Source organism: Otolemur garnettii, unplaced genomic scaffold (assembly GCF_000181295.1).
Source record: "Otolemur garnettii isolate 467f Iridium unplaced genomic scaffold, OtoGar3 scaffold00158, whole genome shotgun sequence".
In the NCBI taxonomy this organism is placed as follows: Eukaryota; Metazoa; Chordata; class Mammalia; order Primates; family Galagidae; genus Otolemur; species Otolemur garnettii.
The window spans coordinates 3,825,675-3,843,086 of record NW_003852553.1 but is presented as its reverse complement, the minus strand read 5'-3'; the positions used below and the strand labels follow the sequence as shown (position 1 = coordinate 3,843,086).

Here is a 17,412-nt window from a genome sequence, read left to right as displayed (position 1 = left end):
CTATTTTTTTTTGGTTGCAGCCATCATTGTTGTTTTGGCGGGTCCGGGCTGGGGATTCGAACCTGCCACCTTAGGTGTACGTGGCTGGCACCTTAGCCGGTTGAGCTATAGGCGCCGAGCCGGAATGTATACACTTAAGGGGAAAATTACAGAGAAATCTGCCTAGATATTTCTATGTTTAACAATGTATACATATTACTTATGTATTCAGATTTTTTTAATGTAAAGCATTTCCACTTCCCCTGACATTATGCACTTAACAGTACTGTCTTATTTTTAGAAAGTAAAATACAACAAAATAAATTCGGTAATGTGTTCTTGTTACTTTCCTTTTGGGGAGTGAGGGGGAAATGTGTCGCACTTCCCCTAACATTCACTTGTTGAGCCCACAGCTAGTAAAGATCACAGCTATATGAATGGGTTTTCCTTGATAAGCTCTTCCTTTAGCCTCTTGAATTTTTTTCTTCCTCTGCACAAAAACTTAAAGCTTCACTCTCTTGGAATCTTCCTCTAAATAAGTGAAGTGTGCAGGGGTAGGAGAGAAGGATTATTTGTCCTACAACTATGAAAAATCATACTCTGAATCACTACTTGAAACAAAGGTCAAGAAAAACAAATAACTGAGATGGTTAAATGGCTCAGACTAGCTAGTCAAGAGTTCACAAGGAACTTAACATCCTTGTGACTTGGTTTGCCTCAGAGCATCCCAAAATTATGAAAGTCATCCAGCAACCAACGTATCAATGACAAAAAGCTTCATAAACTCTCAAAAAGGGAAAATGCATGTACAGCTTAACATTAATCTGAAAATGTAATTAACACTGTCACTCCTTTTCATTAAGCATTATGGGTTACAAAATATTTTGCAGTTAACTAAGATATGAAGAGTATTAAGGAGACAGTGGGGTTACTGTGCCATTCTTGTCCACACTATTTTTTTCTTATCCACTACCAGAAACAATGCTGAGAAACTTGGTTTTCTTATGTGTTACATACATTTAAAAAAACCAAACTAAATCAACTCACCTGTTGATCATGTCATCCAATTTTGCCAGGTCAGTATGTGGAAATGCAGGTTCCTCGTCTTCAAGCTGTGGTGGAGCATCACCTTGACCTTGTTCGTCTGGAGGAGTTGCCGGGGAATTTTCATTGGAAGAATCAGGCGATGAAGTCTTAATTAAAAATGAAATATTCCAGATTTAAGTTTCTATGACATATGAACAATAATTTAGTAATTCGAACACCAAAGATAAACGTTACAATACAGCTGGCTCTCCAAACATACAGACTTTTTTGCTTCCAATTATTCCCTAAATAAATTACACAGCATGACAACTATGTATGTACTATTTATACTGTATAAGATATCGTAAGTAATATAGAGATGACTTAAAGTATACAAGATTTGTGTAGATTATATGCAAATACTACACCATTTTATATCAGGTACTCAAGCAGCTGCTAATTTTGCCATTGCAGAGAAGCTCCTGGAACCAATCCCCCAGGAATACCAAGGGATACTGTATCTTAAATTTTTATAAAAGATAAAATTACTAAAAATTTATGTTGTTTCAGACAATCACTATGCTGTTGTACTTTAAAATAATTTCATCCAATCCTCAATGCCTAATGAAGTTATTCTACTGACATTTAAAAAATGGGAAAACAAACCAGACAATAAATGGTTCAAGGTCACACAGATTGTACTCTGTAGTAAGAATATGAATCCAAGTCTATTCTGAAGTTTGTGTTCTTGACCATAATGAACACAATGCCTCTCTGCTTACATTCCCCATTATAAGCTCTGTCATGATAGCAACTACCGTATAAATATGAAACATCACATTTTAATTTTCTTTTTCCTTTTAAATTATTTTTATTTATTTATTTATTTATTTATTTATTTAGAGACAGAGTCTCTCACTTTGTTGCCCAGGCTAGAATGTTGTGGCATCAGCCTAGCTCACAGCAACTTTGAACTCCTGAGCTTAAACGATCCTCCTGCCTCAGCTTCCAGGGTAGCTGGAACCACAGGCACCTGCCACAATATCCAGTTAATTTTTTCTTGCTCTTGCTCAGGCTGGTCTCAAACTCCTGACCTGGCCTTGGCCTCCCAGAATGCTAAGATTGTAGGTATGAGCCATCCCCTGGCCAAAAACATCACACTTTTAAGATTTAAAACTTTGATTTATAAGTTCTACTTTTATTTCTTAATTTGAAGGGGAAAATGTAAGAATTCTTCCATAATTTCCCTACTTTGAAACTACTGTCCAAACAATAATAGTTCATAATTACATGTTCTATATAAACCATGTCACTTCTAACTAATGACTAATTTTCATTTCTTTCATTCCTTACTTTTAGCAAATCTTTATCTCTACTCCCCCAATTTTAGCAATACATACTATTTTCACAACTAAGCTAAGCCAATGAACTTTTATGACCTTTACTCTTAATTTAGTAAGATGATATTTTCTTTTTCAGAATAAAATCGACCTAAATTTTAAGTTGATTTTTACTCATGTTTTCCTAAATTTCCTCTTCTCTGCAGGCTGGTAGCACTTTAGAGAAGACAGCCCCTCTATCATTCAAGCACCTATTTAACAGTTGTATAATAAACACAGTTGCCTAAGCAAATGCTTACATGGGTATGCCACCATTAGTATGTTCTACTTTAAAGTTTATACGTAAACTCTTACGGCCAATTGGCAATTAAATGGTGAACTTTTACCTAAGATGGAGAATACTGGGCAAGTGCCCACTGAGTTAGTCTCAAGGCAAAGGAAATTATAGCACAGAATTTAAGTATTACAAATCCAATAGAAATATCTGATTTGAAGTATGTGATTTAGAAGTCTGTCTAATTTTTGAAACTTTCCTTCCCCTAGTATATATTATTTTACCCATGCTCATAAAGATGAAGGCAAAAATAAAATTTAAAATACCTGTAATACCATACCAACAGATAAGGATCACCACTGACATTTAATCTTTATGAGCCAAATAAAAACTGACTATATATATGTATACATTTTCAATAAACTGGGATTATCTCAGGATGTGCCCTTTTCCATTCAATGTTTGATACTCAATTTTTTAAACTAGAACCTTAAAAAAAAAATCAATGGCCAGATAGTATTACACAAATCAAATAAAATTAAATAAGGGACATGTAGCATTTTATCATTTTTACTACTAACAACTACGGCCTGTAATTATTCTTTTCATATATAAATCTTTGAGTTGAACAACCTTTCTTGAGGCTAGGATCTTAGAAATATAATCCATAAACAATATAAACAATTTACTTTAAGGCCATTGATAAATAAATATTGCTAAATTCCATTCCAGAAAACTTGTACCCTCCCAGCAACCACATCCAAGAGTGTTTCATCCCATGCCTTTGTTAAGGTTTCACGTAACACTATGTCTTACTACATATCACACTAGAACCTAAAAATCTCTATAAAAAATTAAGTGAAAAATCTGATTTTAGAAATTCCCTTTATGTCAATGTATAAAAAGCATATCCAGCCTCGGCACCTATGGCTCAAGCAGCTAAGGCCCACATACACTTGCGCTGGCAGGTTCAAATCCAGCCCAGGCCCGCCAAACAATGACGGCTGCAACCAAAAAACAGCTGGGTATTGTGGCTGGCACCGTAGTCCCAGCTACTTGGGAGGCAGAGGCAGGAGACTCGCTTGAGCCCAGGAATTAGAGGTTGCTGTGAACTGCGATGCCAAGGAACCCTACCCAGGACAACAGCTTGAGGCTCTGTCTCAAAAAAAAAAAGCATATCCAAAAATCGAGCCCTCAGTTGAAGAGTGATTAACTTTGGTTGCTTCTTCTTGGTCCAATAGTGTCAGATCTTGTGAAATAACTAAAATCCTAATAAGGAAAATTTCATCTCTTTCTTTGTTGTTTTAAATTACCAATAGATATCTTAAGTTGAATATTACAAACTCAAGGGCTCTAAAATTCAAGTACACCTTAAAATAATGTTAAAGAAAAGGTTTACTTTTCATCTAAAGCCATGCAAGCCACAAACGCTGCAAAACTTCCCCACACAATGCAAGTATAAAATGGAAAAAAGGGGTTGGGGGTAGAAAATGGAACTCCAGTCACTAGCTCTTACTTTAAAATTAGAAATCCTTGGCACTCAGAGAAACCTTTGACTACATTATGCTTAAAAAAACCTAAATATTAGTTAACAAATTTATGACACAAAAAAGACTTAACTCTGTCTCAGACCTATGACCACACTTTAGTATTTTATCTCTTAAAAGTGAGAACTAGAGAAGAAAAGGAATTAATAAAGCTGACACATTTATTTGGGGGAGGAAAAAAAACCCTGACTCATTCACTTCTCTAAAACAGGGAGAGGAAAAAGGAAAGAAAGTAGCTCTTTCCACCATACTTGTGTATGAGACAGACAGAACCTAATCTTTAGCAGCTGGACAATTAAGAACTTATACTCAAGTAACTACTCTAAAATAACACTTTTGCCTGAAAACTTATCCCCATAGGTTCTACATAAACACATACCAACTGTAAAGAGCATGTTTGTGACTTACATAAACACACCTTGGCTAATTACCTCTAAGCACTGTTTGAGCTGCATATCACAAGTTTTAATGTTTATCATTCAGTTTAATGCTTCCCAAAGGCTAAAATCAAATATCTAAACTTCCATTTCAAAAAATAAGAAAAAGAACAGCAAACCAAATCCAAAGGAAATAATAGGAACAAAGAGTAAAAGCATACAAATGAAAGAAGGGAGAAATCAAAGTCCAAAAAAGTTTGTTTTTTAAAAGGTTTGATGAAAATTGGTAAATAACTAAAAAGACAGAAAAGGAGAGAAAACAGAAATTAGCAGTATCAGAAATGAGTGCTCAATATTAACCACAGACTTGAAGTCTATAAAAAGACTTTTAAAAAGACATTGTACACAACTTTACCTCAATAAATTTGACCATCTAGATGAAATGGACAAATTCCTTTAAAAATATTAATAATCAGCAAATTCTCCTAATTTAAAAAAAAATAGATCTGTACCATAATTAAAACTTTTCTACAAATAAAACTCTAGGCCAGATGGTTCTACCAGTGAAATCTTCCAAATGATTAATGAAGATGTAACAGAAACCTTACATAAATTCAACCAGAGAACAGAAAAAAAAATTACCCTATCAGTTGGGGCCATCATAAAACCTCAGTAACAAACTCTCCATTAAGCCCTTTGCAAACATTACTTCAAATGATCCTCCTAACAATTCAATGAAGTAGTTACACTATTATTATCCCCACTGTATAGATGAAGAAACTGAGCCTTAGAGATTATAGAACTTATCCAGAGTCATAAAGCTAGCATTTACCATAATAGTATAAAGCTTTAATACTAGCAACATAACTTGAGTTCATGCTCTTTTCAAAATTTCATTGTAAACTGACAATTTATAATTGCATTAAGTTTATGGGATACACAAAGTGATGTTATCATCTATGATGGGTTCATGCTTTTAACCACAGAACACTAAATAATTTAATGCTTTTTCTCAGAACTGAAACAGGGCTTAAATAATCAATTTTAATAATGACTGACAATATAAGGCACCAGAAAAAGATGGGCTACATACTCAAGCATCATTGTCTACAGCACTAGAGCTTTCTCATTACTGTGCAAGACCTATGTTCACTTTCTTAAATAAAACTTAAAATAAGTTTTTTGGTTGTTTCACAAATTATTCAGAACATACGCCATCATTTAGTATCCCATAATATGACATATCAATGTAACTAACTAGTATCTTCAAGGTCCTACCTGATTCTGTTGGAGGGGGGGCTGAGACTGTCCATCAGGAGCCTGGCCCTGGTTGTCATTCCCTCCGACTGGAGAGCCACGAGTCGTGGCTGTCATACTCGACACAGGGCAGATCTTTGCAATTTTGTCTGCTTATGTAGTTGTCTTGAGAAAAGAAATTATAGTCCACTTATAGAAGATGAAGTACCAGCATTTGTCAGTCTTAAAAAGCTCCAATTCAAGAATAAACCATCTTGCAGAGACCATTGCATAACCTATAAGTAGAAGGGGAAAAAGTACATTTGTTTTAGATATAAAAATAAACATGAGTTAAGAAACTGTTCAAATTTAGTTATTACCAGTGAACTTAGTCAGGAGAAGGTGGCTATATAAATGAGAGAAAAGTAAAAAGCTGTAATGTCATTAATACTACATAAAACTTAAACTGACAACAATAGTACACCAGTCATTATGACAAGAAGACATACAAGTAGAGGGTTTTACTATATATGTAATACTTCAGTTTTCTCCTGGAACCGACTCCAAAGACAATTTATCAAGGTACTTACTTAGTTGTTGTTTTGATTAAACTACAGAAAGGTATACCTGCCTTCAATTTGCTAATTCCTAAAACACAATGTTAAGATGTACATGCTCAAGCTCAAGACTTAAAAAACAAACCTGCCAACACTTTGACATTGCACTTCCAGCCTCCCAAATTGTGAGAGAACAAATTTGTTTTCTCACCGCCCCCCAAATACCCCAACAAAAAATGAAAACCCAAAAGACTTCTTTAGGGGAGTTTTTCTTGGGAGAGGGTTCAAATTATATACTACTACTGCAATACAACCAAATTTGTCAAGTGTTTGTATAACCTGGTTTAAGATAGTCAGTATCATATTTACACCCTAGTATATAAGGCACACTTGGGACTCATTTACTTCAGTTAATGTTAACACCAACGTATTTATTGCCGGATACTTAGGTTAGCAAAACGTCAAGAGAAGATTCCAAGCACTCTGCCAACAACTCATTTGACTCATATACCCAGTCTACACAGTACAGAAGGTGGGTTATTATTATTCCCATTTAACAGAGTAAAAGTAAAGCAAGCAGAGGCTTCCTCAAGTTATGCAGAGACTAATTCAAATCTGACTTTAAGACTTCTCTGAAGCTCTTTAAGCTATCATTTTCAAAAAAGTATACCTTAAACCACATAACAAATAAATTACAGGTAGATCAGTGAGGAAAATGCAAACAATAGAAAGTACTAGAGGAATATGTTTACAGCAAAATTTAGAGGTACAAGAAGTTTAACAAATTTGTCTATGTAAAATTTGAAAGGTGAGTATAAGAAAATATCTGCACTATTTATGTCCAAAACATTACTAAATAAGAAAAAGGAAGACACCTCAGTAGAAAAAAAGGCAAAGGACATGAAAAGTCTCAAATAAATAAATAAATGGAAGTGACCAATAAGTACATGAAATAATACCCAATTTTAAAGTAATGTTTTTCACATGTTAGGTACTGTTTGGAGCACTTTAATCCTCACAAATGTATGCAGTAGGAACTGTTATCATCCCTCCTTACAGTTAAGGGAGGCAGAGAGCAAAAGTTACCTGTATCAGTACGAAATAGGATTCTAAGCCAGGGACTCTGCAGCTCTTAAATGCTAACATTATTCTGCCTCTCAATCTCATAAGTAATTGCAAAACTACAAAACACAAAACCAAGTTTTTGCTTCACTCACAAATTGACAAAATTTTTAAAAAGCTTAAGACTGACAAGTACTGGTGAGGCTAAGAATGAACATAAAAGCTTTTTCATATATACAGTGAAAAATCAATGAAAACATAATGACTAAGCAGGCTCTCACTTTTGTTTTCCATTTTATACACTATTTCCCTTAGCTACTCTGGGTCTGCTGACAAATTATTCAAATGTTTTTCCTTAGCACTCAAAATATTAACTAACCAATTCATCAACTTCATTCTTCTCTGCTTCAAATTGATTCCAATTTCTTCCTTTTGCCCATCCCACCCCCTATCTGGACTCATGACCCCATCGTATACCCTTTCCATTGGATGATGATCTAATCATCAACCCCCTCACTACCCAAATCTTTTCCTGGATGCCTTTCCCTAAACCAAGAGTGTCCAACCTTTTTTCTTTTTTTTGAGACAGGAGCCTCAAGCTGTCCCCTGGGTAGAGTGTTGTGGCATCACAGCTCACAGCAATCTCCAACTCCTGGGCTCAAGCGAGTCTCCTGCCTCAGTCTCCTGAGTAGCTGGGACCATAGGCACCCGCCACAACGCCTGGCTATATTTTTTGGTTGCAGCCATCATTGTTGTTTGGCGGGCCCGGGCTGAATTCGAACCCGCCACATTGGGTGTACGTGGCTGGCACCTTAGCCACTTAAGCCACAGGTGCCGAGCCTCCAACCTTTTTTTCTTTCTGGCGCACATTTGACAACAGTCTTGGGAAAAGCTGATTAGGGAAAAAAAGGCAGGGAGAGCAGGGGTCCATACATACTTTTCCTGATATACACCACAATGTGCAAAAAATCCTCACAAAATCAGCATGCAGATATGAGCACTGGTTGGACACCTCTATAGACTGTGCCTGACAATCACTCATCTCCACCCTTCCCTTCCCCCAAAAGTTCTAAGAATATCTCTACCTTCCCTTTCACTTCATTCTCTCTCACCACCTGTGTCCGAACTGCTAAAAAAACTGCTTTAAGCCGAGGGTCTTTAAGTCTACAGATAGATGTGAAGATTAATTCCCCTAAAAAAATTACATACAAAACTTTGTATGTGCACTGATAGGAGGACAGGAGGTGTCTAGTGGTCTAGTATCTAGTCCACAGAAAGTGCTCCACTAACTGACAAATCAAATGACTGCTTCTTAGTATTCAACCAATTGCCTTCTTCCTAGCATTAGACACAGCTGGCTGCCACTGACCCACCCCTCCCTTTTCATGAGCTTCCTAGGCTTTTATAGTCCTGAAATCCAGGTTTCCTTCCTACTTCTTTTCAAAGGGGAAGGATAATGTGGCTGGTAGTAGTAGAGAAGATGGTGTTGAGTACTGAAACTGAGGTGCAAACACTCACTAAAAGAGGTGAGTCTACAAGTCTGGAATTCAGGCAAAACTTGAGGGTCTTGAATACAGAGCTAAAGAGTAGGGAGGAAGGTGGATTCATTAGCATCACCCAGGAGTCTTTTTATAAAATCTCTACCTCATCTTAAGACTGAGGGGAGAAGCAATGTACACATTATATTCCCAAGTGTGAGTCAAACTGGAGGCTGCTGAGGCACATCATAATTAAAGTGATATTTGGGGAGGTAAATCTTTAGTTTACACAGAATTTGTGGCAGTTCTCTATAAATTAAAAAAACTGAAGCTCTACAAAGTCAAGTGACCTGACCAAGGAACAGGTAGAACATAGACATGCCTAGAATTAATTCTATCACCTTGTCCACTAGACCAAGCGCAGTGGTTTATGCCAATAATCCTAGCACTCTAGGAGGCCTAGGTGGGTGGATTGCTTGAGCTTTTGAGTTCGAGACCAGCCTGAACAAGAGACCCTGTCTCTAAAAAATAGCCAGGCACTGTGGTGGGCGCCTGTAGTCCCACCTACTCCAGAGGCTGAGGCAAGAAGGTCACTTGAGCCCAACTAAGAGTTTGAAGTTGCTATGAGATATGACACCACAGCACTCTACCCAGGGTGACAAAGTAAGTCTCCAAAAAAAAAAAAAAAAGAAAAGAAAAGAAAAAAGTCTTTCCTGGGAGCAATCCAAGTGTGATGAATAAAGGATGAACAAACTCTGGTACATACATGCAATTATTATTTAGGAGTATTTTAAAAGCATAGCTCAACCGGGAGGACATTAATGCTAAGTGAAATAAGCCAGTCACAAAAGGATGACGCTCTAGGATTCCACTACAGTAGTCACACCTCATTAATAGAGACAGAAAATAGAATGGTGGTTACCAGGGCCTACAGGGACAAGGGCATGAGAAGTTATTGTTTTAAGGGGTACAGAGTTTCAGTTTGGGAAGATGAAACTTCTAGAAATGGATGGTGGTAAGAAGTACACAATATGAATGTGCCTAATGCCACTGTACACGTCAAAACGGTAAGTTTTATATGCATTTTTTCACAGTAATATTTTATATACATAGCACCAACTGCTCCTTTACCACTGAGATGTGAGCTAAAATATCTTAAAATTATATTCTCATTTTTTATGTACAATATCCTTTCATCTGCACATATTCCAATAGCCATCCACAGACAAATCAAAAAGTCCAGTGATACATGATTCTAGACAAAGTAACTTTAGGATAAAAGGAATAAAGTGCAAGTGTGAAACCTCTGCCTCAAAAAAACACCTTTCTCTCACACCATCAAACTAAATTATCGTCTGCTTCTTACAGGATATTTAATCAGCAAAACCTCAAGCTGTTTGACATCCCTATCTCATACAGTCTCACCTTTCTCTTAGTTTCTGTTTCTTCTACCTTTGTCAGGTTGTCACTTCTAGATTTCCAATATTGCTGGGTGAGTATATCAAGTCTCCACATAGAATACCCTGCTCTTTTCTGCTATTTTTAATAGGCATTTCTAGCACATAAGAATTTGAGGCCTTTCCCTCAGCATACTAGGGTAGGAGATAAAGAGCAAGAAATGAGTATGGGGCAATTCAAAGTACAATGAAACGTCTATACTTTGACCACCCAAGGGGACTGTAACAAACTGGTCAATATACACAACTAAGCCTACCATACTGATATGTACATGTAGTGCACTGTCTATGAACATTAGGTCAACTTAAGGAGGCTATCAACTATGGGGGGGTTCTACTATAATTTCTAGATTCAAACAAAACTCTTGTTCAAAATCCCATCCTTGCTGCTATCTTTTAAGATTGCCGGTTCGGCGCCTGTGGCTCAAGCGGCTAAGGTGCCAGCCACATACACCTAAGGTGGCGGGTTCAAATCCCCAGCCCGGGCCCGCCAAACAACAATGATGGCTGTAACCAAAAAAATGCTGCTGTGGCGGGCGCCTGTAGTCCCAGCTACTTGGGAGGCTGAGGCAGGAGACTCTCTTGAGTCCAGGAGTTGGAGGTTGCTGTGAGCATGATGCCATGGCACTCTACCTAGGGGGATAGCTTGAGGCTCCGTCTCAAAAAAGAAAAAAAAAAGATTGCCAGTGACAGTCTCTCCCAGGTCTTTAAAATTGATGGTGTTACCCACAAAGAATGCCATAAGAACTACTTTAATAAAAGGTATCTTACAAATATCTCTCAAATAATACATATAATTCTCAAAAACGTAATTTTCTTTTCCCTTTTATTATCTACCATTCAGGGTTCTTAAATATCAAGAATTTGCAATTATTGTTTTCAGATGTAATTTGGAAAGGTCAGAGTAGAAAACTTAACACAGATAAGTTATAGCTAAGTTACCCAAATGAGGGGTATCACACTGCTTTATTTGATTCCAAGTAACAGTCTCATGGCTAGAACAAGCTTTCTACATGAAGTCAAAGCAGCAGTATCCTAAATGCAAAAGAGCAAGCATTTAAAATTGACAAAATAACAATCACTTCCTATATGAATGCTCAAATTCAACAAATCACAATATAAAAATTTTACCACACTGGGCAGTGCCTATGGCTCAGTGGGTAGGGCGGCAGCCCCATATACCAAGGGTGGCGGGTTCAAACCCAGCCCCAGCCAAACTGCAATAAAAAATAGCTGGGTGTTGTGGCAGGCACCTGTAGTCCCAGTTACTCGGGAAACTGAGGCAAGAGAATCGCCTAAGCCCAGGAGTTGGAGGTTGCTGTGAGCTGTGATGCTACAGCACTCTACTGAGGGTGATAAAGTGAGACTCTGTCTCTAAAAAAAAAAAAAATTTACCACATTTAAGTTTTAAGCTTTATTTCATAAAAACAAAAAAGCTCTATAAACAGAATGTATTTTGAATTTCCTACAAGGCAAAAACAACCAAAATGGCAATTAGACTGCCTCCATGACACAAAGCATTTTTCATATTCAAACCTAGCATCTCAGTATCTTCCATAATGGGAAAAGCATCACCTTTACTTAGCTAAAAGTTGGACTATATATTCTCTTAAACAATCTACCACTGCATAAGCTGCAAACCATTTACATTTAAGCTTTCCAAAACTTAAATTTCTCCACCAGCTTTCCAGTGAGAAAGGCCATTAATCCAGAGAAACCCGTCTGCACAATGTTTAATCTAGTCTTTATTCCATCTCTGCTCAAACTTTCACCATATCCCAGAATCTCCCTCTCCCCTTTTGAATAGCACGCTGAAATCCTCTACAATTCTACATATAATCCCAGCATAAAGATTTCCTTCTTTTGGCTGAGCATGGTGGCTCACACCTGTAATCCTAGCACTCTGGGAGGCCAAGGGAGGTGGATTGCCTGAGCTCATGAGTTTGAGACCAGCCAGAGCTAGAGCCAGAGCCAAAGCAATACCTTATCTCTAAAAAAATAGCTGGGCATTTATGGCAGGCACCTGTAGTCCCAGCTACTTGGGAGGCTGAGGCAAGATAATCCCTTAAGCCCAAGAGTTTGGAGTTGCTGTGAACTGTGATGCCACCGCACACTACTGAGGGCAACAAACTGAAACTCTGCCCCCCCCCCCAAAAAAAAAGGAAAGAAGAAAGATTTTCTTCTTTTTCTAAATTTCTCTCTTTGGCCAAATAATAAAACATATTTAAAAAAGAACTCAAAAGCTTAAGTCAGTCAAGAAATAAGTACTGAGCATCTATACTGGACTACATATTGTCCTAAGCATAAGAGACTACAGAAGTAAAAAGTATATCAAATCTCTGCTGTTGTGGAATAAACATTACAGACATAAGACAGAGACCATAAACAAGCAACAGCAACTCCAACACTCTACCAAATTATTTCCTTTAGTGGACCTCAAAATGAGCTGTTTCTTACAAAACACGGCGCCCATAGCATAGTGGTTATGGGGCAGGCCACATACACCAAGGCTGACAGGTTCGAACCTGGCCCCGGCCAGCTAAACAACAATGACAACTGCAACAAAAAATAACCAGACGTTGTGGCGGGTGCCTGTAGTCCAGCTACTTGGAAGACTGAGGTTGCTGTGAGCTGTGACACTACAGCACTCTATCAAGGGTGACATAGTTTAAGATTCTGTCTCAAAAAAAAAGTGATAACATCACCTAACACTTCAGTGTTTATTTTCTGTCAGGCACTATTCTAAGCAAGTTTTTTATTTGTTTGTTTTGAGGCAGGGACTACTGCGCTATTGCTCAGGCAAGAATACAGTGGTGCAATCATAGCTCACTGCACTGCAACCTCAAACTCCCGGGCTCAAGGGATCCTCCTGCCTCAGCCTCCCAGGTAACTGGGACTATAGGCACATACCAATCACACCTCTATGCAAGTTATTTAATCCTCAAGAGCACCATTTCATGAGTCAAGAAACTGGAACAAAGAGAATATGTTGTCAAAGTTGTAGATCCAGAATTCAAACTCAGGTAGTACAAGCTCCAGTGGTCGACAGTTTTAACCATCATGATATACACTAATGATGTCAGAAAATAAAGAGGAAAACAATACCATTAATCTCACCATTGTCTCCACCTTCAAAATAAACTGCATCAGAATACTTTCAATACAGAAACAAGTTTTACAAAATTGGATTTTTCACTTAATCTGTGGTTCCCCCAAGTACTATTCTACATTACTATTAATAGCTATACACACCAAGGAATTTGATAAGACACAATTAGCTACATTCCTACGAAATATGGTACCATCAAAACTGTTAGAAAAATTAGCCAGGTGTAGTGGTGTGAGCCTGTAGTCCTAGCTACTTGGGGAGGCTGAGGCAGGACTGCTTGAGCCCAGGGGTTCAATGCCAGCCTGAGCAACATAGCAAGACCCCATCTTTGGGGGAAAACATTATTGTTCAATGGGGAGAGTTCATGTTAAGGAGTTTGAAATACACTAAGCTATAAACCTAAACATCTCAGCTTGGTGCCTGTGGCTCAAGTGGCTAAGGCGCCAGCCACATATACTTAAGCTGGAGAGTTCGAATCCAGCCCAGGCCCGCCAAACAACAATGATGGCTGCAACCAAAAAAAAACAAAAAATAGCCAGGCGTTGTGGTGGGCGCCTGTGGTCCCAGCTACTTGGGAGGCAGAGGCAGGAGACTCGCTTGAGCCCAGGAGTTGGAGGTTGCTGCGAGCTGTGATGCTACGGCATGCCACCCAGGAGGACAGCTTGAGGCTCTGTCTCCAAAAAAAAACCCTAAACATCCCTAAGCAACTTTTAAAATGCAGCCTTTGTTCAAGGGTAAAAGTTTTATTTTCCTAGCACTACCTGCATTGCCAATATCATTAGCACAGAACTTACCATTCTTATCATACATCATTATGATAAGTTATACAAAAAGCCAGTCAACACAACTATGTTAAACACAGGTTCCCTCCCGCTTTGATGATAGCTCTAGATAGCTTTATAGCTAATCAATAATTCAGGCTAGTGCAAATGAAGATGTCCAAGTAATCTTTGTTAAATTCAAATGTTACTTGAGCTAAATGCTCATATCTTATTTTCAACACTACTAACACGCACATATACCCACAGACCCCTAATTTTTGTCACTAAATCACTGTGTACATCCATAGCTACTTCCTACATGTCATTAGAAGAGAAGTGCATCTTGGATTCAAAATTCATTATGGCACCATAAATTTATTCATTTAGAAATGCTCCATAATCGGCCAAACTCTTATTCAAACCTACTCTATGTATATAATTAGAATACTAGAAGCTTTTATATGTACATCAAAGCTCCAGTAAACATCATCCTTTCCCAGGCATTCTCACTTTTTTTTTTTTTTTGCAGTTTTTTTAGCCAGGGCCAGGTTTGAACCCGCCACCTCTGGTATATGGGGCCGGCGCCCTATTCCTTGAGCCACAGGCGCCACCCATACATTTTTTTTTTTTTTGAGACAGAGTCTCACTGCAACCTCCAACTCCTAGGCTCAAGCAAGCCTCCTGCCTCAGCCTCCTCTTACCTCAACAACCTGAAGCAGATGGGACTACAGTTGCATACCATCATGCTGGGCTAATATTTTCTATTTCTAACAGAGATGGGATCTAACTCCTGGCTCAGGCTGGTCTCAAAACTCCTAAGCTCAGGCGATCCTTCTTTACCTCTGCCTCCCAGAGTTCCAGAGTGCTAGGATTATAGTTGTAAGCCACTGGCCCAGCCTCAAACACCAATTTTTAAGTGGCTGTAGGCAATGTGAGTGATTTTAAATTAAAAATGACTTCTGGAATGGTGCCATCAGGAGCTCTATAGACGTTCTCTCCAGTGGAACAACCATATCCAGTGAAAATTATTTTTTAAAAAAGCAAAAATACTGAAAGCCTCTGGAAATTGTCCTAAGGGCATGTAGCAAATGAAGAAACATTTATTCAAGAAAATCAGTTAAGAGAAGTCTGTGGCATGAGACAGCTCAGTAGGACACAGGCTCCTATCCAGGTAAGTACAGCCAAGAACACACACCCTCAACTGCCACCCAGCTTCCAGTTGATAGTATCTCCCCAGGAGAGGAAAGCAGCCATTTTTGCTCATCACCCTCAATCCCAAGATGCAGGGGCTCTGATCTATTGACACTAGCAGCTGAGAAGTCTAAGGCTTTTTTCTTCCATCTAGGCCCCATTTGTGGGGCAGAAGCTTAAACCAAGGTGTAGCAAGCCAAGAACAGTGCAGCCCTAGTGGCCCTCACCATACTGCCCTTCCCTTACAGAGGGACTGGTTCCAGGATAGGAGAACAACATAGAAAGAGGCTGCTGGGGGGTGGCCCCTGTGGCTCAAAGGAGTAGGGTACCAGCCCCATATACCAGAGGTGGCAGGTTCAAACCCAGCCCAGCCAAAAACTGCAAAAAAAAAAAAAGGAAAGGAAAGGTTGCTGCCCCCACTCAGCACCTTGTCCAAAAGAGAGGGGTGTCACTCAGGGAAGTCAGCTACTGCCACACCCAGTTCTGTAGCAGTGGTGTGAAGTGCCCAAAAAAGAGGGGTATCACTCAAAGAAGTTAGCCACTGCCACACCCAGTTCTGTAGCAATGGTGTCAAGGTTTTGCCCAGTGGGAAAGGCAGGACATAAGAACAGAGAACTCGAGTCGGCACCCATAGCACAGGGGTTACAGCACCAGACACATACACTGAAGTTGGCGGGTTCAAACCCAGCCCAGACCAGGTAACCAACAATGATGACTGCAACAAAAATAGCCGGGTGTTGTGGCAGGCACCTGTAGTCCCAGCTACTTGGGAGGCTGAGGCAAGAGAATCGCCTGAGCTCAAGAGTCTGAAGTTGCTGTGAGCTGTGACACCAAGAGCACTCTACCAAGGGGGGACATAGTGAGACTGTGTCTCAAAAAAAAAAAAAAAATTTTTAACTGGATCAGACTGTGGGCCAATTAATGCCCCAAGGCATCTAAAACAATAGAGGAATCAGCCAGCAATTAGCAAAGGCTAACAAGTGATACCAACAGAAAGAGCATACTTAACAGAGAGACCATAGAAACTCACTAAAATCTCTTTTATCCTAGAGTGACTGCTTGCTCCACCAAGGCTATGCCCCCTGAAGAGCAACATCTTATCGTGGGGGGTGGGAGATAGGGGATAAATCTTAATGACCTATAACTTGTCAGTAGATTCTTACAAATAATACCAAAGGCAAGAGCAACAAAAGAAATAAACTGGACTTCGTCAAAATGAAAAACTTCTAGGCTTCAAAGGATACTAAAAAGACAATGAAAAAACTCACAAAAGAAAAAATTCACAAATCATGTTACCTAACAAGGGACTCGTGTCTTGAATATACAAAGAATCCATCCGATAATAAAGACATAACCGAAGTAAAAAGGGGACAAAAGATATGAATAGGCATTTCCCCAAAGATATGCAAATAGTATTAACCATTAGCTGTCACAGAAATGTGAACCAAAACCACAATGAGATACCACTAAACACCTACTAGGAAAGATAAAATCAAAAAGGCAGAAAATACCAACTGCTGCTGGGCATGCTGGCATGCACCTGTAGCTCTAGCTAATCTTGAGGCTGAGGCAGAAGGATCAGTTGGGCCCAAGGAGCTCTGGGCTATACCTGCCCATCAGGTACCAACTAAGTTGGGAATCAATATGGTGACCTCCCAGGAACAGAGGACCACTAGGTTGCTTAAGGAGAGGTAAACTGCCCCAAGTTGGAAACAAAGCAGATCAGAACAACTGTGCTGATCAGTAGTTGGACTGCGCCTGTGAATAGACACTGCACTTCAGCCTGTGCATCATAGCAAAACCTGTCTCAGAAAAGAGAAATGAAAGTAAGTGTCTGCAAGGATAGGAAGAAGAAACTGGAACCCTTGTGCATTGCTAGTGGGAATGTAAAATGGTGCAGCCATTGTGGAAAATGATATAGAGAGTCCTCAAAAATTTAAACAGAGAATTTACTATATGATACAATTCCACTGCTGGGCACATACCTAAAAGAACCGGAAAAAAGAGAATTGAAGAAG

At 38.9% G+C, this 17,412-nt stretch overlaps 1 protein-coding gene across 5 annotated transcripts in view; it reads right to left on the bottom strand.

Moving 5' to 3' along the window:
* Positions 1 to 17,412, bottom strand: part of USP9X (ubiquitin specific peptidase 9, X-linked) — a 135,066-nt gene that overhangs the window by 97,704 nt on the left and 19,950 nt on the right. For all 5 annotated transcript variants that reach the window (XM_023519134.1, XM_023519135.1, XM_023519137.1 and 2 more), the window contains exons 2-3: positions 5,822 to 6,075; positions 1,027 to 1,172 (exon numbers count right to left, since the gene is read on the bottom strand). In XM_023519134.1, coding sequence (XP_023374902.1) covers positions 1,027 to 1,172; positions 5,822 to 5,917 — 242 coding nt within the window. In that variant the 5' untranslated portion in view covers positions 5,918 to 6,075. The remainder of the gene's footprint in view (positions 1 to 1,026; positions 1,173 to 5,821; positions 6,076 to 17,412) is intronic.